This window comes from Solea solea, chromosome 6, assembly GCF_958295425.1.
Source record: "Solea solea chromosome 6, fSolSol10.1, whole genome shotgun sequence".
NCBI lineage: Eukaryota > Metazoa > Chordata > Actinopteri > Pleuronectiformes > Soleidae > Solea > Solea solea.
The window spans coordinates 18,062,268-18,089,654 of record NC_081139.1 but is presented as its reverse complement, the minus strand read 5'-3'; the positions used below and the strand labels follow the sequence as shown (position 1 = coordinate 18,089,654).

Sequence of the window (27,387 nt, the reverse complement as noted above, 5' to 3'; positions counted from 1 at the left end):
TTATGTGAAAGTACAATAAGGAAAGATATTCACAATGTAACAATAAAAAGTGAAAATAGAATGAACATTATAGACATTTACCAGAATACTGTATATACTGTATGGGCTTGATAGTTTAAACAAGGATTGAACATGAGATATTGTATATGTATATTAAACATATACAATATCTCATGTAAGTGCGTGGATAAGTGCAATATTATTGCACGTACGTAAGGTATATTATATGTATTGCACGTGGGATGAGGTGAGGTGTGGTCTACTGAGAGCAGTGCTTATACAGTCTAACAGCTGCAGAGAGGAACGACCTGCTATAACGCTCCTTCAGACGTTTAGGATGTTTCAGTCCGTCACTGAAGGCGCTGCCCCGTGCTGTGATGGTGTCCTGCATGCGATGCGCTCTCTTCTAAACTGCCATATGTCAACATAGAGAGTCCTTTAACATTAAGCCATGCTACTAATAACACAGTTGTGCAGATGCATTCACCACCTATAATCAGTCATTTTGAAAACATAAAGCTCGACACAATACAAATTACACATATTTGGCTCAATTAACATGCTGGGTTTTTTTTTTTACACTTGGCTGTTTTGCTCTTTTCCTCTTTAATCGATGCAGTTAAATCCATACAGCTGACACGATTACTGCAGCATGGGAGGCACACACATGCTGCCCTCACATTCTGCTCACATGACGTCACACGTCTCTCTCCACAGCCTGTGCTTAGTAAAGCGTGTATGTAATATTTAGTTTTTGATTCAATCATAAATTTTTCTTTTTCCGTATCTGATCCAGTGTTGTTTTTTTTTTTTACCAGTATCGGACACTGAGCATTGTCACAGCTCCTCCCTCTCCCCTCTGTCTCTAAACTGAGGGAGTGTCATTTCCTCTCAGATCACTTGTTTTTCATAATGCTAAACATTATTTTATTATTGATCAATAAAGCCAAAATAATTATTCCCTCAATGCTTTTACAAAAAATTGCAGATCAAAGCAAATGTAATAATCTTACATTTAGATTAAAAAACAACAAGTCGGTCTTGTTTTTAGTATAAACTGGAAATATGACTTGTCTCAATAGGCAGCCTTGTCTTTTTTTGAGTTCTTTTTATTAGATACAATGGGACATATCTGCAGAATCTTTTCATTTGTCAGATGACAACTGTGCACTATGATATGCATTCAAGACAATTACTTAGTCGGTGGCACCGTGGAGAGACAGATTGGACATTACAAGCATACATGCAGCTCCTGCTTGCTGAAGAGTGATAAGTCTGTAACGGTTTATTGGGTTGAAAATATTCATGATTATAAGAATGCAATAGCCATGGGTAGCAGAGGTGGAGCTCATGGCCTGATTCACAAATTAATTTTTAGTTCCATTTATTTATTTGTCTTTTTCGTGAGTGTTGTCCCATTCCCAGAGCGTGTCCAGTTTAAAAAGATAATCCTCCTCTGCCTCAGTGATGGATTTTACAATTAAAATGAAAATGTCCTTGATGGCAAGGTGAATTATGTTTTGTAGAACCCTTTATAATATCAAGGCGCTGCAGCTTTATGAAAGTGTAATGAAGGCGATGTCGGCGCTGGTGCTTTGCTGTCATTGTTTTATTGTGCATGCGCTCGTGTTCGGAATTTTTTGTCAGTCTCCAGGTGCCGCTTGTGCTGTCGTCTCAGCACATTTGCTCCATGACTGAGGGAAAGCATTCATTATTTAATCTGAAAGATTTTCAGGTATTTGTTGACAGAATAAGAAATGAAATGTTATACAAACAGTTTCAGTACTGTATTATATCCTTTTTTTTGTTTGTTTTTCCTTGTAATAAGCCCTTTTTATCTGTATGTTTCTTGAGAGTAATCGTTTGGTCCATGAAATGTCAGAAAACGTTAAGAAACGTTGATGATGATGTTCGCAAATGTCATGTTTTGCCCACAAACCAAAATGATTCAGTTTGAATGAATTCTTTGTTATATGGAGCAAAGAAACTAGAACATATTCACATTTAAGAAGCGGAAACAATCAGGAATCTTGTTTTAAGTACTTTGCTCGATTTATAATCGATTCATCGAGTCATTGTTTCAGCTCTACAATGAACCAAAACACTGGTTTTAGAAAGAGAAAGAGACATTTTCATGTCAAATTAAACATTTTTACACCTGAAATAAAACCAAGTGTTCTTCAGATTTAGAGTCTACTTGAGTATTGTTCAGCTGCACCTGCACTGCTGCTGCTGTATACACATCAGTTACGCACTACGGTTCTCCTGCTTGCTTAGATGTGGCGGAACAGATTTGCCGCACAATCTCACACCTACTGTATTCTGAAGTTGGTATTCTTAAGGGAAGTCTCCACTCACTGTTTTCTCTGTGTCTTCTTTCAGGTTGGTGTTATCCCCCCCGAGTCAGAGTTGAAGAGTGCAAGACAGGAGTCCTCCCAGTCAGCAGGGGGTAGCAGCAGGCATGCAGGACTCCGCCTCTGACCTCAAGATGGCCAAACAGGTATAGTAAATTGCTGCTAAAACTATATTTTGGTTGTGGTATGTTATTATTAGTTTTCTAGGATTGGGTTGCACCATGTGTTTGGTTACTCTTTCCCTGGTGCCAGTGGTGATTATAGTGAGAGATCTCTACAAGGGAAGTGGAAACTTCAACAGACTTCAATGTGGACGTTTTTATAGAGCAGGTTTCCTTAAACAATTTAAACAGTAAGATTTAATTAATTCATATTTAGATTATCTAACGCTGATTCTGAGGATGAAACACAAAGAACGTTTTGAAATTCCTTTTATCCTCTTACTGATACTGTAACGTTGAGCTTTTAAAGTAACACCAGTATCTGCAGATTTATTCCCAATAAGACAATTTGCTCTCTCATCATCCTCCTCTTCCTCACATATACTTCACACACTGGTATAGTGAAATTTCGAGCGAGAGATAAGGTGACTCAAATTATTATAATTTTATTTATTGTAATTTTTTTGGTTTCTACACACCCGGGTCAAAGTTCCTCATGTCCACTCTGATCACATACCCTGCTATATACAGTAGAACGCTATTTCTGATTTTCCTCCAAGTACCCCCAGAGGAAGGTTGTGTACCACTGCTGGTACACATGTCACAGTTTTAGAACCATGGCTGTAGACAATTACTTTTTGGTCTTCTGTTTGGTCTTCATCAACAGAAGTAATGCAGCATTATTTATACGCCTATCATCCTTCGTCTACTATCAGACCCGACTCCAACCTGCAGCTTTACTCGTGCAATGTTGCTGTTGCCTCCACCTGTCTTGATATAAGATTAATCTATACTGATTGCTATACTGAGAAACACAGAGAGAGTCATGTGAACCCGGTAGACTTAATCAGCGTTGTATGGACTCACTTGGCAATGGTTTAAATATAACAGACCTTTGTTTGTATTAGAAGTTATTCACTTCCGTTTTTAATTACCTCAGTGCTACTCTCTCACTTCTACCTACATAGGGCTGTTGCACATGACCAGAATCTGGTATTTCAGATCCAGATAGCTGTAGGCAATCTCACTCTTTGTACATGTTAAAGCTGCAATAGGCTGGATGATTGCGGGGGAAAAAAAGTAGACTTTTGAGTTTCATCCACAGTTTATTAAAAAACAAAAACAAAAAAGAAATCAACTTGTGTTTTGGAATCATAGCTCTCTGCCCTCAGTTTCTCTCATCAGATGAGCACAGGCAGACTCTATTGTTTCATATACAACAATTGACTCCAGGCAATCTCTCCATTGTTGCAACTCTCTGCTGATATCAACACGTTTTATTGTGTTTGTTGTCGAACTCTCTTTTAGAATCTTTTGTTGAATTTGTTTTCGTTTTCCTCCAGTGTAGGCAGCTTTTACCAGGGCTTTAGCAAACAACTGAGTATCTATCTGCTCGCTTAACTGCCTCCTGTGATGCTACAGATGTAGTTTTGAGGCTGTGAACTAAGCATAGAGGACATGCCGACGTGTCTATTCCCTCTTATATCACTTGATTTACACTATGTTGATGGGCTTTTATGGAGCTACTGAACAACTTTGCCATATAAATCCTGCCTACTGTACCTTCTTCATCTAAAATCAATGTCCTTATACTGGCATGTCAAAGCATTTTTACGTATTTTGAATACTGACTGTTGATGAGAGTCTTTCTGTTGTATCTGTCAAGGAACACAACTCCAAGCACCTGGACGAAAGCAAAGAAACAGACGAGATGTCTGAGAAGACGTCGCCAAACAAGAACCTCAAATCGCCCCAGAAAGGCTCCAAGCGGCTGAAAACGGCTCCCTTCAAAGTGAACCTGCTAGACGCCGTGGAGTTCGAGGGAGAAATTGAGGTATGCACAACAGATTAACAAACTGTGGTAACACACTTTGTGGAATTAGTCGTAACATGCGTTGAGAAGTCTTTTCCTCCCCCGTCAGTATTTTTCCTGTGTGGGCAGTTACAGTATGTGTGTGTTGTGCTGTACGGTGCTGCACAGAGCAGATAAAATGGGCAGAGAGAATAAAGAGAAGGTGCCATGCTATGAGCTCAGCAGGCGGGCACAGCCAAAGAAGTCACATGTCTCTGTAAAATTTAACATAACAATTTATAACCAAGGACCTGACCTGATGATATGTTCAGCTGTTGGCACTGTTAGTGCTTTCTGAGCATCAACAGAAACATTCCCATAGCAGAATTATAGACATTTTTATTTGATTACGTTTATGGAGCAACATCACTCCATAAACGTCACTGCTCTCAGCTAAAAACATTAAATGTTTTTTTTCTGCGCTTTGTATTTATATCGCCGATTCATCCATCTGCAATTATTTCATTTCTGAACTCAATTTGAAATCTTGTCATGAATCTTCTCTGTTGTGTTTGTCAGGTAGTGAAGCGGCGCCACTTGGTGTCAGGTTTCAATGAGGACTTGAAAAACACACTTGAGTAGAAATTAATGTCAGAGTTTAGGATACTACTTTGGGTGAAAGTCTTCAAGGGACTAATATTTACTGTACTTGAGAATGAATGAAATTTTATTCACCTCATTAAACATGCAGCATAAATGTTGAAAATGAGCAAAATGAGCAAATTTACCTTATCCCTCCCCCCCTACTATGTACCTCTCCCAACCTTTCTCTCTCCTCTCCCCTCATTACTTAAATACTAACATTTCTGTATCTTTAGGCATATCAGCTTTATCCTGAAAGAAGAATCTTAAACACCAACATATGAAAACATTTTCTAAGAGCAGGCACTGTTGCTATTTTTTCCGTAAATTGTTGAGTGGAATTCTACCAGAGATCCTTGTGGTCGCGCACATCTGACATGTCTAGGTCTGTGTGGAAAATCATCCGCGGTGATGTCTGTTTGCACTCGTGTATTGTTTTTCCTGACTCCAAAACAAAAATAATTTGCTGTCAGTCTCAACCACAGGCCTGTATTTCCAACAACCCAAAGTTCTTTGATTTTTTTAAAGTAACAATATCATAAGGTTGCATTTGGGAAAATGTATTGGGCTAAATAGTAAGCAATTTATTCAGGGAATACGTGAGAGCAGCCATTCCCAAACTGAAGAGTGCCAGGGTCCAATTTGAAATCTGAAACCTTGAATCACGACTCTGTTCAACACACGAGACTAAGATCAATAATTCCCATCTATTATATTGTTTTCATGTGATCATGGGATGGATTGCTAATCAGTCCACTCTCTTTGTCTCTGAACTTTCATGTCTTTCATCACATGCATGTGGTTATTGCAACTGGGCTGCATGTAATATTTGCAAGGTTCGGCTTCACAACAAAGTGCGTAATTATCCATCAACATAAACTAACATTAAGTACAGATACTGGAATTCTAGGCCTGTATGCTGACATTGGAAACTTACACATAATATGAAGCATTTCTTAAAATCTTAAAAAAAGACAGAAAATTAAAAAGAAATATATATTTATTTAATGGAGTATTATTGCAATTTGGCACAAAGTCATTACAAATGCTCTTCAGAGCCAGAGAATACACATTTTTAGCAGTTGTCATAGGTGAAGCTACAGACAACTGTACCTTTATGTCAGTTTTTTTTTTTTACATTCTATTAAAGGACATTTCATCAAGTTTACTTTTTGTTATAAGACTGAAACTATTGATTTGACATTCATATCAGGAATTTTCAAATCATACCGAGCCCTTCACAGGAAGTCAATTTTGTCCAGTAAACGCCCCCAGCGGCACGCGCTGCTAACTGTGTGTGAGGAAATCCATAGTTATTACATGGCTGAAAGGCAGGTGCATCCAAGGAGAAAATAAAAGAGAACATGTTATTATGTGTCAGCCTGTAGGATACTTATACACAAGTGCATGAAACTTTGTGTGTGTGTGATGTGGTGGAGTTGTTGGTGGGCGATGTTTTGAAGGAAAGTGTGTGTGTGTGGTAAGAATATTAGGAATGCTATGCTTGTCAACCTCTCTCAGCACTGTGGAAATATTCTGAAATACCTTTGGGCTTTTTTCCACATCTCAACAATAGTTTGCATTATGCTTTAAAAAAAAAAAGAAAACTTCCGTGTCTTTGTTCCTGGATGTTCTCACCTGCTTTCAAAGTACTGACAGTCATTGCCAAAGACAGATTTACAAAGCAGCCTCTTGTCCTGTCAGCCCGTGTTTTTTTCCCCCACATATGGTAAGAGCCTCAGATCTGCATGTCATTGGTTTGCTCCTGCTTAGTGTCTGTTGTTGCAGGGGTGGAAAAATGTGTGCCTGCTATTTATGAACCAATCCTGTGCCTCCAAGAGGTCACAGGTCATACTTTTGCGAATGGCTTTCCGTGGAGGAGTTGCTGTATTCACTGGGTAATTAAGTCTCCTGTCATGGATGCATGGCTTAACGTCTCTGTGGTCCTTGGACAGGAGACGAGGCACTGTGCCCTTGTCCACTCCTCTCACTCGGCTTCCACCTCTGTTCACTTGGGTGCAATCTGACTCAATTTGAAGCAAGGCTGAGGAAATGAGGGGAATACAGCTGTTTCTGGTGGAACCGAGTCACCACTAGGGATGGTTATGGTTCACATTTGAACCAGTACTGTGCCGACTTTTCAGTTTATTTATAACATACACATTTTATTACCCTTCTTGTCCTTCTGCAAGGCTGTCCATAGTCCATAGTAGAGCAGTCACTGCCCAGTGATACTTATTGACTCTTTGGTGAAGTGGCAGCCTCTTCTGTGCCGGGTAGGGTGAGCAAGTATTTTAGTATTGTTTGACATCCCATTCTTTCAGGCTATGAAATATGCCTCAAATGCCGTTACTGGCGATACATGCCGACATGTATTGAATATTGAATAAGATGTTAATGAGTCAGTGTAACAACAAATGCTGTGATGATAGTCTTGTGATGCAAACATCACCTAAAACCCAGTGTGGAATTAAGCAGGTGTCAGCAGAGGTCAATAAAGCAGCTGTTGTAGGGGCAACGGTAGCTGAAAGGTTGTGGGTTTGATTCTCACTTCCGCTAGTCATCATGCAGATGTGGGCAAGACACTTAATCCCACGTTGATCCTGATGGCTGTGCTGGCAGCATGTGAATGGGTATTAGGGCTACGCAATATGGCCTACTGCAATTTTCAAATCGCAGGAACCTCATTTTAGTATGAATAGAACCGCAGCCTTTTATGAGCATGTGGACATGAGTAGCAACTCTCTGTTTATTTATGGTGGGGCTAATACTGATGAGTTCATTTAATATTGCTGGCTGCAGCTGATGTCAGGAAGTACATTCTTCTTTTACACTCTTGCTGCTGTGAACCCTCCGAGACAGGAAAATTGCTAATAAACACTTTCCAAGTGTTGCTCCACCATCCTTTCACACATAATATGGCAAAGGTGAAGCACTTTTTTTAGGTCCTGTTGCCTTGAGATGTTAGGAATAAGACAGCAGAGGGCTAATACTGCATCTGTTTCCCTGGCAACCATTTGCTTCATCTCTCCTCATGGGGAAAAAAGGACCTTGTGTGTGTAAGAGTATACTATTCTCTGTGAGTGTTTAGGGTTGGGTCTAAACATTCATGTCTTCCTCGTTCAGTATGTTAAACAGTAGCAGATGTGCTCATGCATGAATTCATATTTTATGGACTGTAAAAATGCCCAATGACATTGAAGTGGAATCATTTCAGTTGTGTTTTTTTTTTTTGCAAATGTGGCTGCAAGAGGTTTTGACGATTTTCAAAATTTCCTCCAAAAAAAAGAAGGATTTAATGACATTTTCTGGGGAGGGGGATGTAGGTTATGCTCCATGGAAGACATAGTTACATTTTGGTGATGATATGGTAAATAGTGGAGGTTTGAAGTTTCTGATTGCTTTGTCTTGTTTTTGATGTACCATTGAATAAAACATCATTTGTGGGCAATATTCATTAAGCATCAAGCATTTGAGCACCTGATGTGGTTATTGTCAGACTATTGAATGGTCATTATCAACACACATCAGTCCCATATGTATGGCTGATTTGTTGGTGGGTGTCGCGTGACCTCTGACTGGGCTGTGCCCATGGTCTCCCTGCTCCGTGTAGTGGATCACCGATAGAAATGGGCGATAACAGCCTACTGGGCCTAATAGTAGGCATGAAGGCCCCTACTGGCCCATACATATGGGACTGATGTGTGCTGATAATGACCATTCAGTAGTCTGACAACAACCACATCGGGTGATTTGAGACACTATTTAACCAAAAGGAACCACCTTTCAGTGAAATGTAAATAACATATGCTTACTTACTTAGAAATATAGTGATTGTAGTTTATTACAAGTCATTAAGGTGCTCTAATTCCTCAATGTTTTCTCTTCATTTTTGGTTTATATATATATATATATATATATATATATATATATATATATATATATATATATATATATATATATATATATATGTATGTATGTATATATATATATGTATATGTGTATATGTATATACATATACAGTATATGTGTATGTAATAAACCAAAAAATTGTATTTGTACTACTACTACTACTACTACTACTACTACTACTACTACTACTACTTAAAATTCCACATACACCACAAACCTGTCACTTGAATGTCAAAGAAAACATTGCCTCACCTTTAACAGCAATTCAAAAACCATTTTCACTGTCAAGTGTTTGATGCACACTGGCTGTGACGTATCACTAAATGGCTCAGCTGTTTGATTCTGCTTGCAAACCAAACAACAGTAAAACATTTTCCAGCTGAATAACAGAGTCTGGGAGTTGGGAATTGGGAGTTTAGTTGAGTGACATCACAACCTGTTGCCATTTGGGTCTGACGGGCTGAGTTGTACCAACCGTAGACTGTTATGCTCAATGAAAACTTCACAAATAAAGTAGAAAATCTTTCCTCTGCTTTTTTCCTGCGTCTGATATTTTTCCCATGGCTGATTATTTCATGTTTGCCTTCACAGAAACACTCAAAAGGACAGACCCTGATGGACATGGTCTGTGAGCACCTCAACTTGCTGGAGAAGGACTACTTTGGCCTGACCTTTGCTGACATGGACACACAGAAGGTCAGTGTATTGTGTACTTAAATATCCTTGCGGGCAGTTTTATTGCATCAACATGCTCGTCACAGAATGATCTGTATGCCCCTCACTTTGTCGGATGGGTTGGCTCACCGAGGGGAACACAATCCATCATTCAACGATGAGTGATAAATGGAAATATCTCTGCCAAGTCTGGGTCTGAACAAAAGGCAAAATGAAAAACTTGCACTGTGGGAGAGAAGATGAGAAAAAAAACAACTCATCTACTCGCTGCAAGATGCATGTATGAAAATTTGTTCTCCATATTTCTCAGAGGTAGAGCTTTTACTGGAAGCAGAAATAATCTTCCTCCAATAGTTGAGTTTTTAATCTGCACGGACAGAAGCAGCAGAAGAGCCACAGTTTATCATGCAAATTTGACTAGATAAGAAGAAAAGTTGGGCCCAAAGACTTTGGTGACTTGTCTTTCTGCCATAACCAATGTCAATGTGGAGGCAGGATTACCTGTCAGAGTCCTGGGATCACTGTACAGCTCACACTACATGACCTGCTTGTCTTGTGACCAAAGATCTTGCAGATGTGACTGCTGTTGTAGTCAAGATCACACTGAGACCAAATCATGACCAAAACCAGAATGAGCAGCGACCAAGACTGTTAGCGACAAAGACGGAGTCAAGACCAAGACCAAGGCAGGGCTAGACCGACCAGTGCAGCACATTTTCTGTTTCATGCCATTTTTGGCATTCAAGGAAACTAAAATAATCTTTTTGGTCTACCATCTGACTTTTATTTCTGCTTCTGATGAATTTGTATGTGTGTTCATATCAATTTCAAATAGTATGTTTCCACCTGATATCTGTTGTCATGTTAGAGGATGCACAGAGCAGGTTTATGAACATTTGACTGACATTGAACCGGTGTGCCTTAGCTGTCGTTTCACATGAGTGCTCTATTGTTCATATGGATTTGGGGTTTTGATTGATGTGAGACTCCCTGAGGGCAGGTTTGGTTGCACAACAGGAACCGCCTGCCTTTTGAAGTTAGGAAAGATGACAAGGCATATCTCTCTAACCATCTGGAGTATACATTCAGCTCACATGTTGTGACATGACGTGTGTGACGTGTATGACAGCTGCAGCTTTGAGTTGAGCCTCATCTGGGCCTAATATGGACAGGTTACCTGGTGTGTTTGAGCGCTGAACAGCCTTGAACTTCAAATATTTTCCTTCTTTCTAAATTTAAAGGGGCTTTATGTAAAAGTCTGTTGCTTGACAAGCGTCAAACTTGGTAGGTGACTTTTGTCTGATGTTATTTGGAAAAGAAATGCAAGCGATATCAGTAGCAATGCAACATATATGTATATCAGTGGTAGAGCTGGTTCCACCCTCTCAAAAACAGGCCCATGTTGAACGGATACCACACTAGTCGTATTTATTCATACAATAGCTCATGAGAGATGAAGAAAATACAATGACAGCAATGGTACAGCCACTTGAGAATGTAGATTTTCATTTGCAGGCAGCAAACTCAGCTCCTGCAGCGCCCTAATTAGACATGGGTCATTGAAAGTGCTTGAATTCTTTTGGAAAAAAGTAGTGGATACTTGGATAAATTTGGATAAATTGGTTAAATAATACCACCGTTGATGTGCCCTTGTTTGTTACGACACCACCTACTGTTTTGTGCCCTACATTGCTTGATGTACGTAGACTAAGCCTAACGTTAAGCAAGATAGAGCAAATTACATGATCCCAAGGACAATCACTTGTGCAGTCTTGTGTACAGATGCAGCGTGTGCTGCTAATTAATAAAAGGGGACGCCATGGGCGAAGTAGCTCTTAACAAAGTCCCCTCCCATCATAAGCTGTGTCACCACATTGGTCCAGAAAGTCCTTGAAATATCCTCGAATTTGATCTGCAAACTCTTTTTTATGATTTGTTTTGGTGTTTTGGTCTGTTGTGCCACCCACCCCATAACACAGCTAGTAGCACTAGGGAGTAAGTCAAACATAGCAAGCTGCAGCTATGAGTCAGAAATGCTGAATTTTACCAAACCTAAAGAGAAGAAAAATGATGGTCTGCAGTGGAGATGCTGACAGTATGGAGAAAGTAAAAGACAGATGCCAGTGTGGATATGTACATCTCCTGGACAGGGAAACAGGCAGCTAATAGGTTGTACTGCATGTGCGTGAAAACTGTGTAATGCCAGCTCCATGATTCCTTTGCAATAACCGTAAATGCCAATGACAGCAGTTTTGCATATTTTCCATATAGCCCCTTTTGAGACTACAGCTTCAGATCAATATGACAGGCTTATCAAAGACGGTCTCCTCAGAGTCTGGGGGTCACTGCTGATTGGTTGACCAAACAAGTCTGATAATTTAAATGTCATTCCAGATGCCCTTTCTCTGTCTCAGAACTTAATCTTTTGCTCAACAGGAGAACGTTTATTCAGCGTGATAGCTGCATAAACTGACGCTGCAAAAGCAAGAGTGAAGCCTCGATCAGTCCGTGATTAAAAGATCCCCCCCCCCCGTTTCTCTGCAGAGAAACGCAAAGCAGCGGTGAACGCCTCACTAATTGAGTGCCCTTTTGGCCTTGGGTGATTTGAGGAGGGGCGATAAATGCCTGTGGTTCATTAAAGTCTTAAGCAGCGTGATTTAACACTGGAGGTGAATGTGAGTTTGTGCGTGCGTGTGTGTAAGTGTGTGTGTGTTTGTGAAGGCAAAGCTGAAATTAAGGTTTGCTCAACACGGCCACGGGAGAGCACTGTGCTGATTCAAGTTTCGCACTGATTCCACTCTAACTGATGTGAGATCAGCTGGCAAAAATACTGTCAGCCTTAATAAGCAGCTGCTGCTGGTTGTTATTCAGGCTGCTGAAGATCACGGTCAGCTCTCTGCACCACAGGTGGAGCAGAACTGTGATGCATGCTGCCAACACCTGTTAAAGGGATAGTTGTTGATAACGTGGAGGCCGGGAGCCAATGGTCCCTTCAAACCTTTTTCTTTTTTATCATAAACATTTCCTTACAAATGTTTCATAATAATTGTATTTCCATTGTCACAGTTATCATTTTTAAATGGCAATGTAACCAAATCCAAGCCAAGCAAGTGAACAAATGAAAGAATTCTGCCTTTCTGGAGTCAGATAACATCATAGGAGGTTAATGCATGGAACTCTGGTTTCAAAGTGCAACTCCTTACCAGCTGAGCCAATGGGGATTGCACATGACCAGGGCTTATTTTTATGTCCCAGTCGGTCCCTGGCCATCAATAATATATTATACAACTGAAGCTGTAAAGAATCTTACCCCTGGGCCAGACTTTGGACATGCCTGGATTTGAGTTTGACTAATGATGAGGATTTCACGATAATCAAGGAAAATTTACGATAGTGTTGTTCATGATGTTTTTGTCAAGTGGAAAATCTAAATAAAAGCATATTTTGATATGACTTGATAAACAGTTCATTAATTAAACCATTAATTGTCCAACAACAGGGGATTTGGATTAATTAAACCAAATCAGAAAAAATACAATTAGATAATAATTATGTGTAAAAACAAATAACTGCCATACTGAGACACACAAAGAATGAATCAGCATTTAGTGAACGGTTTGAATATAAGAGATATTTGTTTAGATTTAAAAGCCACAAACTACAACTTTAAATAAAGCCTTTTTAATGATTGTTTAAGCTGTTATAATAAAAAACAACATCATACTGTATATTCCACATGAGCTGTCCCGATTCCTGAAGATCAGCATAGAAAACAAAGAAATTGCTTGACCTCTTGGCAAAAGTTACTGTGCTAACACGTAAATGGCAAGCAGTATTAATGGTGTTATTTCCCCACATATGGTCAAATAAAACCTTAAGACATAATTTGATGAGACATAAATTAAGTTTGGAATGTTGACAAGAAACTTATCACATATTTTGGTTGATTTATGATCAATGTGAGAGGGGTTTTTGTGAGAAAAAAAAAAAGTCTATTACTACTTTCAGTAATTGCAAGGGATGTTGGCAGCATGATGGTGCGGGGGTTGGCATCCAATGCCTCACAGCAAAAACATCCTGAGTTGAATCCTGGTTTGTTTGGGTCCTCTTTGTGGAGTTTGCATGTTCTCCTCATTTGTGCAGCGTGGGTTTTCTCCAAGTACTCTGGCCCTCTGCCACAGTCCAAACACATGCAGATTGGAGTTAGGTTAATGGAGACTCTAAATTGCCGGTAGGTGTGAATGTGTTTGTGAACGGTTGTTTGTCTCTGCATTTTGGCCAATCGGAAGGACTTGCAACCTGTCCAGGTTGTTCCCTGCCAAATGCCTTGGCTCCAGCTTCCTCTGTGACCTCCAAAGTACAAGTGCTAGAGAATGAATGAATTAATGTTGATGAGGAGTTCCGGATTAGATTAAAAATAATGTGACAGGATGTCTTATAAGAAATAAATCTTTTGAGTAATTGCAAAGGCTGTAATTTCGTAGCAAATCAAATGAGGATTTATCTCAGATAAGAGAACACTTCTCTCTGAATTGTTAGAGAGAATAAAAAGTAAAATAATTGAATGAAAAGGAAATGAAAGACCCAAGAAACTCCAAAGAATTCAGAGAGATGTTAAAATGAACCTGTTATGATCCAATTTGATCTAATGTGATACAATATGATTTGATATGTTTCAATAAAATATCATGCAATACTTTATAATACGATACACTTCACTGTGGTGGAATAATTTTTGAAACTCAGTGGTGCTGTGTATATCGTAATCAATAAATAAAAACTACATATATCACAATGAATACCTTTTTTTTATAAAATATAGAATTAGAAGACAGGAAAATATAATAGTATTAAATGTAATAAAAAAAATATTAAACATGATTATCCAGCTGCCAACATTGTACAGGACCACATATAGCACAGAAATGAGCAACATATTGCAGATTTTTGCAATCAACAATTTTTTTTAACTTTATCTTATGACAACAAAGAAAAGCCTTGAGAAACCAAATTAATTAAGCTCATTTAATATAAATGTATATTAAATTGACTTCTTGCAACTTGCTAACTTTATTTTGATTTTGATTTATTTTTATTTTGTCTTTTAAAATTCATTTGTTATTTTCTTTTGTTCAGCACAGTTTCAATAATCACAGCATTGTAAGAACACGTGAGGTGAAATATTTGTTGGGTGTGTGGCTGAGCCTGAAAACAACATGAGTCAAAGTCCACTGAACCACCGATGAGATGCTCCCATAGTCACATCAGAAGTGGGCTCCCTCTGGGTGAAGTGGGTCACTGATTAGACGTGGTAAGATGGTTGGTAACTCACTGCCAGTAATTTAGCAACACAATAAAGCCAACAGCTGCTTAAAATTAAATCTGCTCTCTGCATGTTTGAGTGGCTCAGCAGGAAAGGGCTCACTTACTTTATCTAACCATATGGAGAAGGCTTTCATTAGGAACACTGACAGCAATTAGAGCAAAATGTGACACCGGGGTGTGCGTGAGCCATGTTTTCACTCTGCCCTGTGTGAATTCTGCCTTCTGTCTTTCAGAACTGGTTGGACCCCTCCAAGGAGATCAAGAAGCAGATGCGCAGTGAGTGTCTCTTCCAAGTCACCGAGGGAATAAATATTTAAAAAATTTAATCAGTTAAGGAGTGAATTAAATTCATTGGATCGCAGGGGTTTTTGCGACAGTGGAGGCAAAGCAGGCAATTCTCTTGGGGCGCTGAGCAGAGAAGGGGCCCCCCACAAAGAACGGCTACTATTTAGTCCACAGCAATGACAACTTACTGAGAATCGCCTTTAATTCAAATACACCTCTGTAAACGTGTGCAGTCAATTTGATTGACAGGCTGTAATTTCTGTAATCAAACACAATTTTTTGTAATCTAAACAAATCAAAATGTTTCCATATTTTTTTTTTTAGAAAAGTAAAAGGATAAAAGGGGAATTTTAGGCATTACAACAGTGTACATATTTACATCACATGGTTAATACATAGTCAGCTGCAATATAAATAGTATTACAGTGTAAAGTGAGAGATAGCAGAGCTATAAATCACGCACAGGACGTCAGTGCAGCAATTTAACATGATAAATTGATTTAATAATAGTAAACAAAATAGTGAATAGTGTATTAGCACAATCGCAGTGTAATATTATTACATAACTTTTTATTATTATTATTATTATTATTATTATTATAATAATAAAATTAACATTAATTATCCTAATCATGAAGTGCCTATTCATGTAGAAATTTAGTCTAGCAGTGATTACAGCCTTTTACTTCTATTTGATTCTACAATATAGCAGTGGCACTGATGTATGATTCAGTATCCATTGTGGTGCCTACACACATATGTGTAGGGCCTCAAGGTCACTTGAATCGTTCCTGTTGTTGGATAAAGTAATTAAAAATGTGCTTTTTACAGTCCATAACCGACTTATTATTTATAATCTGTCTCCTAAGGCAAATATGTCACTCTCATTGTTCTCTCTCAGACTCTCCATGGCACTTTGCCTTTGCGGTCAAGTTCTACCCTCCAGACCCCTCCCAGCTCACAGAAGATATTACCAGGTATCTTACACACACACACACACTAACACACACACACACACACACACACACACACACACACACACACACACACACACACACACACACACACACACACACACACACACGCACGCGCACACACACACACACACACATCCACACCCACACACAGAGAACATTAACAGTTCTAGTTCATCTGGCTCCACTGCCAGATGCTCCTCAGATTTATTGATAACAGAAATTGCCTATGTCATTTTCACAGACAATTTATCCTTTTTATTTTTCTAATGCTCAGTGTTTACTTCAAAGCACAATAACAATTTCGTGGTATATTTGCCCTGGTGTCAAAAGCAACCCACATCATGCAAATCCCTCTCTTCTTCTAAAGATTAGACCTTGGAATGCTGCTAACCGCCATGGCTTAACCATGCTGAATACTTGTTGGCGCATGCCATGGCCCATTCTTGTTTGACTGCCAACACCCTCCTCCTCTTTTGTCTCATCTGACAGATACTACCTGTGTCTGCAGCTGAGGGACGACATGCTGTCAGGTCGGCTGCCATGCTCATTCGTCACTCACGCCCTCCTCGGCTCTTACACCGCTCAGGCCGAGCTGGGAGACTACGACCAGGAGGACCACGGCTCGGACTACGTCAGCGATTTCCGCTTTGCCCCCAATCAGACCCGCGAGCTGGAGGAGAGGGTGATGGACCTCCATCGAAATTACAAGTACCAGACATACTGTTGCTTCAATCATATTTTCATCCGCCCGCAAATCTCCTGGGTTTATTCCCTGATGAGTTTTCCATTGTGTCCAAACACTCCCTATTGCATATGGCTGATAGATGCCGCCATATTACTGCACAATCTGTCAGTGAGATGTCAACAATGCAAGTGTTATATTTTCCTTCACCACACTCCTGTCTTTTGGCAGAAGACCAAACACAACGCTTCAGGGTACGGATGCAATGAATTTAGGAGTGAATATACTGTATCATTCCTATTACCAAGATCTTTCTGCTCCCACTGTGCAGGATTATGGGCTCTTTATTAAAGACGGCCTGTTGATGTTGCTTACAGATGTTATGGTTATTCTGCACACAGGGGGATGACTCCAGCAGAGGCTGAAATGAACTTCTTGGAGAATGCAAAGAAGCTGTCCATGTATGGTGTGGACCTCCACCACGCTAAGGTTAATGATTATTTCCTGACTTAACATTTTCATAAAAGTACAGTACATTTTTAAGTGCTGATGAGCTGATCCGATACGTGGCAGTGGTGTTGATCAAAATCGTATTGGCAAACAAATATTGGCAAACGAAATAAAGAAAAAAAGATTTAACTGAATCTTTTTTCCTAGTTTCAGGAATGCGTTAAGTGCAGTTTATGAGTAATGTGTGCCTGTCTTTTCCTGCAGGATTCTGAAGGGATTGAAATTATGCTGGGTGTTTGTGCCAACGGTCTGCTGATTTACCGAGATAGGCTGAGAATCAACCGCTTTGCCTGGCCAAAGATCCTGAAGATCTCTTATAAGAGGAGCAACTTTTACATCAAGATACGACCTGGAGAGGTGAGTATAGTGTTGGGTAGTGAAAGGGACACTCGAAATACATTTAATTTAACATTTATTTACATTTGATTATAGGGTTAGGGGGATGGACAACACCAATTTTACTTATGTCATCAAATAAATGACCTGTATTTTCTCAGCCTTTTACTCAATATTTATATCTGCAGGCTACACCTCTGCTGTTCAAAACAAGGTGGTAGGTGTAGGTGTTGAAATGGCAGTAAAAATATCCACAGACGTTATGTCATTTCCCAAAAATGGCTTACAACACTATTTATATTGTGAATTGGGTCACAACGGTTTGTCATCTTTAAAAAGAGGGTCAGAGTATAAAAAGTTGGGGAAACACTGATCTTGCTTATCTAGGCTTGAAGATTACAAACTCATAATAGAAAGCCTGTGGCACCAACTGTGAGTATGCTATTTCAACGACATGAGTGTTAACTATAAGTGAGATTATTTTGGTCTCAATATTTCACTGGTATCGCCTTTAAGTGTTTTTGTTGTTTAGAATTAGACAAGAACATATCATTTCCATATGGTAAAATAAAGCTGTAGTCAGTGCCCTATTAATTTAGGTTACTTAGTCTAAGCTAAGCTGCTAGAAATGAGCTAAAATTGTGCTGGAGGTAGCATTTTGAAATTAGCAGAACAGTTGCTAATGTTGCTAAAGTGATGACAATAACCGTATTGTCATCGCTTTATTCTTTCTCTGTACAACAAAAACACTAACGGCATGGTGATAGGTGTTGTTTGAGATGTTTGGACTGTATTTACATCTGAGCTTAAACACATGTGATGTGATTGAGATTTAACATTTCTCAACTTCTGCTGCACATACAGTAGCACAAGCAAAGCTACTTGTTACACGCTAAGCTAACCAAACCATCTCCTTGTATCAGTCATCTAAATCCCATCAGCAAAGTAAATAAGCAAACAATTCCTTTAAAGTTACAGCATGTATCAATTACTTATATCTGATTGTGACACTGCATATTGTAACAAACAGGAGACTCCTCTGCACAAGATGGTGGATAACCCTAAATCTAAAGCATTAATAAAGTACATATAAAAGGCTTATTCTAAGGCTATAATAATCAATTTTGATTTCGAAGGGATTATACACTTATACTAATACTTATGGGCCGTCGATTACATTTCTGCCAATAAACCCTCTTATATGTTACACACTGGACCTGTAAGCCATGACATCATATAGTATTTGAATAAACCTAAAACAATAGTCAATGCTCCTCTTAAAAGCCACAAGAGAAATGTGGTCATGTGGTCATTTATGCAGGAAAAAAAAAGATTATAAACCCTGTGTCCATTTCCCTCAGCCTTGCTCCTCAGGAGCAGTCAGGAGCTATCTGTTTTGGCTTTCCTCATTGCCCTGTGCCGTGCTGCAGCTTATACTCCATGCTGAGCCTCAATGCGACAGGCTGTCTTGGCCAGACAGACCCAGTCAAGTGACAGAGCTGCACAGTGAGCCAGTGATCGAGCCAAATAAAGAGTCCTTTTACCAGAGCTGCTGCAGCTGCGGTCAGAATAGATGGATAAAGAGTGTAAATATAGAGCCATGAAACAGTTTTCCAACTGATCCCAGTGTCTGACTGGCGAATACTAATACAGCCTTTGTCCGCTTTGTTTGTCCAGTCAGCAAAACTCATGCTGTAATGCTCATAATGTGTTTCTGTTTGTATTGACATACATAGTGAATCAGAAGTAGAACCAAGTTGTATTATCGACTGGGTTCGGTGTCTGTGCAGGTGTGAGATGGAGTAAATCTCCTGCAATTTTTATGACTGTATTAAGTTCCCCTAAACTTTTAGTGCCCTGTAGGTGGCCTTCAGCACAACAGAGTAAACACCACATCTCTCTCTGTCTTCCTGTTCTCTTGTCCCTCTAGTACGAGCAGTTTGAAAGTACAATTGGTTTTAAGCTTCCCCACCATAGAGCTGCCAAGAGGCTGTGGAAGGTCTGCATTGAGCATCACACGTTCTTTCGGTAAGAATCGATCTACTGTACACTCCTGGCTGAAGACCCTTGTTCAATGGGTGTCTAGGCTAACGAAACATGTTCATGCGTAAAGCTTCATCAAGTTCACCCAAACTTTGCAGTAGTTTCTCTGCAGCTCATGTTAGTTTGATGACAACCTCAGCTTTCACCAGTGTGTTCAGGGTGTACAAGATAAACATTTGCACAAAAACAAGGACTAAATACAATGACACTCATTATGCAAGAGAGTCTTTAAGAGAGATAGATTTTTTAAGTGTGAATGAATAAGATACTGACACATAGTCAGCACTAACTGTACTTAGTGCACCCCTGAGAACCAACCACAAACACCACAGTCAGTGCTGAACATATTTCACATGGTATTTAGACTGGAATTAATGATTAACATAGCTATTCCAGACCACATTTTAACAGCGCGATACAGTATGTGATCAAGAGTGTTCACCATTTTCCACAGGTTGGTATCTCCAGAGCCTCCACCTAAGGGTTTCTTGGTAATGGGTTCAAAGTTCCGATACAGTGGAAGGACACAGGCTCAAACCAGACAGGCCAGTGCACTTATAGACCGGCCTGCGCCACACTTTGAGCGCTCCACCAGTAAGAGGTACCTGCTGTCCAGGAGCTTGGACGGAGGTGAGAGCTTTGAGAAAAGCAATTCCTGTTTTTAAACAAAATGTCAAACTATGATTTTGCTCATCTCTCTGATAATTTGTCTCTCACTTACTTGCAGAGTTTTCACGGCCAGTCTCTGCCATGTGTGAGAACCATGATGACTTGTCCCACCGCAGTGTCAGTGAACACCGTTGCCTCCACAGCCCATCTGTGGATGAGCAGGAGACCGAGCTAGAGCCCAGTCTGGAGCAGGATGAGGAGGACAAGGACCAAGATGACGGTCAGGAATCAGAACAGGACAAAGACGCAGATGGCAACGTTAGCCCAAGCCGAAAGAAGGAGATCAGGGTAATAAAGATTTCCTGAGGAACTGTGACTTTTTGCATATTTTACAGGTTTACATATAAAGTCATCCTGAAGACTCAGGAAAAACTCAAACTGCAGTAACTGCAGTGTGCAGGTTCTGTGCAAAAGCTTCTTAGACCAACTGAAGCTTATCCAATGGGAGCATAACACTGGGGAGGCTTTGGTAGATTTAGCATTTACTAACTCTTCTACTTTCACTCTTATTCACTCAGGCTTATATGCTTATACAGCACTGCTCATAAATTCTGCTAACTGCTATACAATTTTTAACCCTTTCTCATTCTGCTGCAAAATACAAACTCCAGCTAAGCCTTCGGTTGCTAACATGCTTTCCCCCCTTTTTTTTATTTTTAACTCTTGCTGGCAATAAGGAGGAGGCTGGGTCACCAGTTGACAATAAACAGGAGGTATTTGGTCTCTGTCTGTTTGTCTGTCAGTCTCTCTGTCTAGCAGCTCCTCTCTCTCTCTCTCTCTCTCTCTCTCTCTCTCTCTCTTTCTCTCTGCCTCTCTGCCTGTCCTCCTCTGTCTTGTTTACTGTGGCTGTCAACTCAGTTATCATAAAAAAAACTGTGCTGCATTGCACCACATAAACAAGTGATACTGTGATGGTTGTATCTGGACTTATTTGTCATATTTAATCATCCCAGCAAACATTTGGCTGACAGCGATTGGTCCAGTGGGGACACTGTTGAACTGGAGAATTCGTTTTACAAACTTGACTGTATTTAAAAATAGACAGTCTTCCAGTGGCAAATGTATCTCCCTTTTTGAAGGCTTGAGATTTGCAATTTGACTGGCGCCATGTCATGAGCATCACCTGCCACCAAGAACCTGTTGTGCAATACCAGCTGTCAATCACACTGGTGTCTACTCTATAATAAGAGTAGACACAGCGCATATTATGTGCTGCGCTCTGTCATCTATTTACCTCTAAATGGGAACCTAATTTACAAAATTGACATATTTATCTATTGAAGATGACCTGAAACTGGTGACTGATGCCATTAACTCCACAGGGAAATGTTAATTGACGTCATAAATCAAGTGAGAAGTAGAAGCTAATTTTCCCATACATTTCCATTCAAACTTTTCTTATACAGTATATGGTCTGTGCTTACAAAGCTTTAAAAATGGTAAACTTGATTTGTTCAAAATGACTACTGGGATTTATTCAAATGGTTTCCACAGTTTTCATGGCATGGTATAAAATGGCCTAATAAAGCCTTGCAGTCTGTTTGTCTGTCTGCCTGCCTGTCTGCCTGCCTGCATCCATCCCTTACTGACAAGCCTTTTACTGTCCTGTCTCTGCACCTGAACTTGCTCCTGCACTCTCTAACCCTGCACTTGTCACCTGACTCCTCTTGTGCTTGCCCATTACTCCTGCCCCCAACTCAGGTTTCTCAGTTGGACCAGGAGGCCACACCTCGGCACAAACAGGAGGTACAGGTGCCTGTCTTTAGCTCTTGTTTATTTCTGTTCCTCTGCACCTCGACTCTTCTGAGACTTTTCGGGATTAAGATTTGCTTGCTTTGGATAAATGGATATTTCTGGCAGACATGAGCACAGGATACTTAAAGGATTTGAAGGTGTCCAGAGAAATACCTCCATGTTGTAGAAAAGAGCACTTCTCCTTCATTAAGTGTTTGTAAAGTATTAGTGCATGTCCTTATATGCTTCTTTGGCCAGTGGTGGAACAAGTACTCAAAACATTCAGTTACCAAGATAAAAGTATAGTACAAGGTAAAAGTAAATAAAAGAATAATAAAAAAAGTAGTTTATTCAGTGAAGTATGATCGCAACTTGTTATCGCAAGGACAAGTGCTTTAATTCAGCTATTGTTCTAATTGAACAATATTGACTAATAACTAGTGCCACTTTTTAATCCACTTGAACAACGGTTTAAGGTTTAGCAATGTGACATGTTTTATAATGTTTTTTATTATTATTGAAATGTCCGGTGAAATTGAAAGATAACATAATTATGCTCAATTTTCTTGTATCACCTGATTGTATGAATTATTGTTTTTCATTACTCCAGAATAAGCCTGTTATATTCAATACAGGAGCCAGGTCAACTCGATGGAGGCTCCCATTTTGTTTTTATAGTAGCCCACAATGGACAAACTAACATCTTTTGAGTTTTGATGCTCACTGAAGATTACATACAGTACGTCCTCCAACATTCATTCTGCAACATGGTCAGATATTTTGATTTAATTTGGGTGGGTGAGAGTATAAACAAGTAAAATACCTCAAAGTTGTACAAAGTGCACTGTATTTTACTTAATTTATGTATTGTAGTAACTTCCCACCACTGATGTTCATCATACAAAAAAACAACAAAACTCATTTTGTGCACATTCTGTGTTTAAATCCCTTTGTTGTTCTTTAGCAATTCACACAACACCTTCGTGTGTGTATCTGCAGTATTAGTGTATGTCACGTGTGTTTTTGCCTGTGCATTTGTCATGATAGTGTGTAACGTGCTGATGAAAAAGTCCTTCTATTGCACCTGCCTTTCTCTTTCCCCTCATTTTTTTCTCTCTTCTTCTCCTCCTCCAGTTCCTGGACAAGTCACAGGACGTGTTGCTGAAGCACCAGGCAAGCATCAATGAGCTGAAGAGAGCGCTGAGGGAACCCAACAGTAAGCTGATGAACCGTGAGAAGCGTCTGTCCGCAACCTCGCCGACCAGCACGCCAGAGAAGAAGGCTGTGAGTTGGGGCTTAGTGTGGAGGGTGGGGGTTTAGGTGGGGGGGGGATTACAGTGTCTATGGGCTTCAAGGTCCACTCGGGTCAATATCTCAAATCGAGAAACCTCTGATGCTTAACATTCCATGAAATGACATTGACGTCCCCCCAGCTGGATGCTGTTATGTGGAGTTATTTTTTTCCCCCCTGCCTTACTAAAGGCAATCTTTTTGTATGTTTTGTCACACAAGCTGTTGCCAATCTTATTCAAACTGTGTAAAATTTGTCATTTGTGTTTCCATTCACACAGAAATCTGAATATCTGTTCTGCCAGCAGGATTTGTTTTACATGGGGAGGGGGAGTTATGTAATTTTACCACAGAACATCTGTAATATAGAGAATATATAAGAAATCTCAGTAAAACTACCACAGCTGTGTGCGCTGTGCGCTCCTGGTTCCCCCCCAGCAAGGCACATGTTCTGTCATCCTACCCAGTAACCCAGGGTGCCAACAAGGGCCCCGACGCGGGAGGGCAAGGGGTCAGCGAACACGGTGATCCCTGAATGGGTGGCACTCGATTTACGCACATTGTCACCTGCTGTTGTCTTGATATCACAAGTGAAAAAACACACTTTATACTTCAGTCCATGCTTGAAAATCTGCAGGAAGCTACTTGTAAAAGCCGCAGTAATCTTTATGGACATCGCCTGGTAATGATTATTGACATGGCACATTCGGATGGGACTAAAATCATTGAGAAGCTCAGGGATATAGGGCTAAAATCGACGCAATAGTTAATCATTGCAATATCAATTGTGATGACTATTCACTTTCGACATTTTTCCAACGTCACTGACATTCTGACATTATCAGTTTCTGCTTCCTGTTTATTAGTGTAGAAGTAGTAGGTATTTGCTTCTTGCATATATATCATAGAGACACTTACTTTATCAGTTTTTGTTATTCAGTAATCATATACTTAAATATGTCAGGCTTGGAGAATAATTGTACTGGCATGAGTGTAGTAAATGTCAAAAGCACATTAGTATGGTTATTAAATTGTTTGCGATGAAAGCAGTTTTCCCATGCAAACATAATCCTACCCACAGAGGAACAAACATAAAAACCTGCAGTTTATTTTAAGATGTGTGTATAATGAAGTGCTCTGTCTGTGCCTGTCTCTGGTGCAGCAGACTCATTCTGACAGGATCTCAGCAGTACTTAAAGATGTGCGGTACTACTTAAGACTGACTGACAAGTAGCACAGAAGGAAACATCTTGATGAGATTAGTTTCAAGATGTTTTACTTTTTATGATTTGAACGGTGTGAGGTACTTGAGAAATTACCTTTTTTTTCTCAATTCCTTTATGGCAGCACCAGTGACACAGTTTATCACAAATGCTCTCGACCTTTCATCACATTTTGATAAGTAGGATGTTGAGGATACACATTCATGAGATCTCCAGACAGAATATTTTGTGTCTTGTGTCGAGAACCAGTGTCTCACCTGTTGTCTAGGATGATCATGTCATGCCCTCATTGTGTTAAATTAAGTCTGTTGTGTTTTATCCCAGAGAGGCCGTATGTTCCCATGGACTGTTCTGTTGAGCTCCGGTTGTAGAATTGATTTATTGAATGAAGTATGTCCGTATTAGTATGAGGCTTTTCCCTGTTAAAAATGATGACACAGACCAAAACAGTTGGTGCCCCGTCTATTGTGGTTTTAGTGATATGGACAGCTTTACGGCTCTGTACAATTTGTAAAGCTAGTTCAGGGTCAAAGGCCGGGGATGGGAACCATGGAACATGAATAACTGTTCATTCTTGTCAGCACCGACTCTTTTCCTGCCTTTCCCATTTTCTCCATGCTGCATGCTCTTACTAATTTACTCCCTCATTTCCAGTGTGAGCTCTAACAGCTGTTCTTCCCTCTCTCTTAAACTCTCTCCTCTGTCTCGTGTCGGCCAGTCTGTGGGCCGAGCAGCTGGAAAGGAACCTGTAAACAGCCTGTCTGTTGAGGGTTACGTCCAGAAGACTATGGTGACATCACCTGAGGTTGCAAATCTCTCACTCTTCCTCTTTCAAGATGCATTTTTTTTATTTTTAGCATTTGTGGTTTGGTGAAATTCACTCCCGATATTCATATGTCTATTTTCTACAAAAAACAAATGATGGCATATTGTGCAAGTAGTTCCTTAAAGCAAATGCATGCTTATCAAAAGGCCACTGTGTATTATTCAAATGATTGTGTAGATGTCATTATCTGCAGCAGCTTGGCATGTCTAACTGTGTTTAATCTATACCAACATGTAGGGCTCTGAGGAGTGGGTATTGATTGAAAAACAAGAAACTTATCAACCAGACCAAAAGTGGAAGGCAGAAGAAAGAAACAAATCTCTTGCATCTGATTCCTTGTGGGAGAAAAAGGAGCTGGAAAAAGAGATCAATGTTACCATGATGATACATAAAGAGGTGACAGGGAATGACAGAAAAGGAATGAAAAGCCATATTGGTGAAACAAAACCATCCAGTGAGGCAGATGAGTGCTCTGAATCTTGGCCGACCAACAAAGGCCGTTTTGTGATTCAGTTATCTGAGAATGCAGACTCGTTTCAAGACAAATCTCAAAGTAAACCATCCCACGCCTCAGACCCCGAGGCGAACAGCGCGGCGGCCCTGGGCTCACGCCAGACAAAGGACCATGCAGGGTCTAAACAAAGGAAAAAGAGGAGACCCCAGAGCTTAAACCTAGGAATGCCTGCAGAGCTCATCTACAGGAAAGCAGGCAGTGATTCTTCCGGAGACGAAAATGAAGAGTCAGACTCAGACGTTAGCCCAAAAATAAATTCTCAAACAAAAAATCATTGTGAATCCTCCATGGTGATGGAGAAAGATGATGAGGCATCAGAAAAGAGTAATTTGGTCAAGGTCTCTGAAGACACTAAACAGGAGGAATTCTCAGTAGTAGAAAGTGGAGAGAGCACCGATCAGGTAAAGAGAAAAATAGTGAGCGAGGTTGAAACCACAGATATTAATTTAGGGTCGGTGAACGGACCTGGAAAGATCGAACACGATAGTTCATTAATGGGTGTTAAAGGAGAATGTGTGTTGAAAATCCGAGGAAAGGGCCTTATTGACAATAAAGAGCTTGCTGAGGTAAAGCTGAGACAGGTCAGGACACACGAGAGGAAGATCAGTAGTTCTGGCTCTGAGGATATAGAAGGTTTCTTGGGGGAGAGAGGTCAGAGGACGTCTCTCCACCGACTGTCAGGCAGCAGCTACCAGTCTGAAATCACCAGGATTGTTCCTTTAAAGCCAGAGAGGTCAAAGAGCATAGCATGTAAGGATGAGAGGGACAGGACAGGACAGGAGGAGCCCTCTCGGGCCATCAGAAGAGAATACCGCTGGTCGGTCGGCTCTCCGGAAGGATCCTCAGACCTCAACTGGACTGACGTCTCCACCTTCCATTCGGCATTTGCAGCAGATGTGGAGGGCTTTGCTAAAACAGAGCAAGCTGATGATAACTATCAGTCTGGTAGAGGAACTACAGAGAGTCACTCATTCAGCTCAAAGATTTCAGCGCTTCACAAAATGGCTCCCCCAGCGCCACCCGTTAAGACACAGAAGGCCAGGGAGTCCGGGCTAATACTGCGGAACAGTCGCAATATCGGCAGGGAACCGAGCCTGGACGCAGCCAAGAAGAGACACTCGGTAACTCTGCTTGGCATCTGATAATCAGTCATTGGAAGTAAAGCATCGCATGAGCTTCAGACTCGCACGCCATTTTTCTTTTTTCAACGTTTTCAGTGACTTGAAACACTCATCCATCTTACCTGTTCGTGCCTGTGTGAAGAGCAGGTGGAGCAGTACATTTTGCTCTGTCTTGTTGGACATGTCCCCCTTATGGCACCAAATATCTACCCTCTTATTGGCCTTAACGTGCACCTCACTGTCTGGCAAATCTGTGCATCTCAACACTGGCTGTGAAAGTTATCAAAAAAAAAAAAAAGTACCAGTTATCGTGTTC

At 40.3% G+C, this 27,387-nt stretch overlaps 1 protein-coding gene across 13 annotated transcripts in view; it reads left to right on the top strand.

Moving 5' to 3' along the window:
* The window catches only part of LOC131460358 (band 4.1-like protein 1), an 88,398-nt gene that overhangs the window by 47,114 nt on the left and 13,897 nt on the right, over positions 1-27,387 (top strand). For 4 of the 13 annotated variants that reach the window (XM_058630773.1, XM_058630771.1, XM_058630776.1 and 1 more), the window contains exons 2-15: positions 2,383-2,500; positions 4,182-4,349; positions 9,453-9,557; positions 15,095-15,137; positions 16,048-16,123; positions 16,613-16,831; positions 17,207-17,294; positions 17,520-17,672; positions 19,582-19,679; positions 20,149-20,324; positions 20,422-20,651; positions 21,041-21,076; positions 22,065-22,109; positions 23,232-23,381. In XM_058630773.1, coding sequence (XP_058486756.1) covers positions 2,462-2,500; positions 4,182-4,349; positions 9,453-9,557; positions 15,095-15,137; positions 16,048-16,123; positions 16,613-16,831; positions 17,207-17,294; positions 17,520-17,672; positions 19,582-19,679; positions 20,149-20,324; positions 20,422-20,651; positions 21,041-21,076; positions 22,065-22,109; positions 23,232-23,381 — 1,626 coding nt within the window. In that variant the 5' untranslated portion in view covers positions 2,383-2,461. Of the gene's footprint in view, positions 1-2,382; positions 2,501-4,181; positions 4,350-9,452; positions 9,558-15,094; positions 15,138-16,047; positions 16,124-16,612; positions 16,832-17,206; positions 17,295-17,519; positions 17,673-19,581; positions 19,680-20,148; positions 20,325-20,421; positions 20,652-21,040; positions 21,077-22,064; positions 22,110-23,231; positions 23,382-25,328; positions 25,416-25,673; positions 27,072-27,387 lie in introns of all 13 variants that reach the window. The other 9 variants (XM_058630764.1, XM_058630763.1, XM_058630768.1 and 6 more) reach the window with 6 other exon arrangements.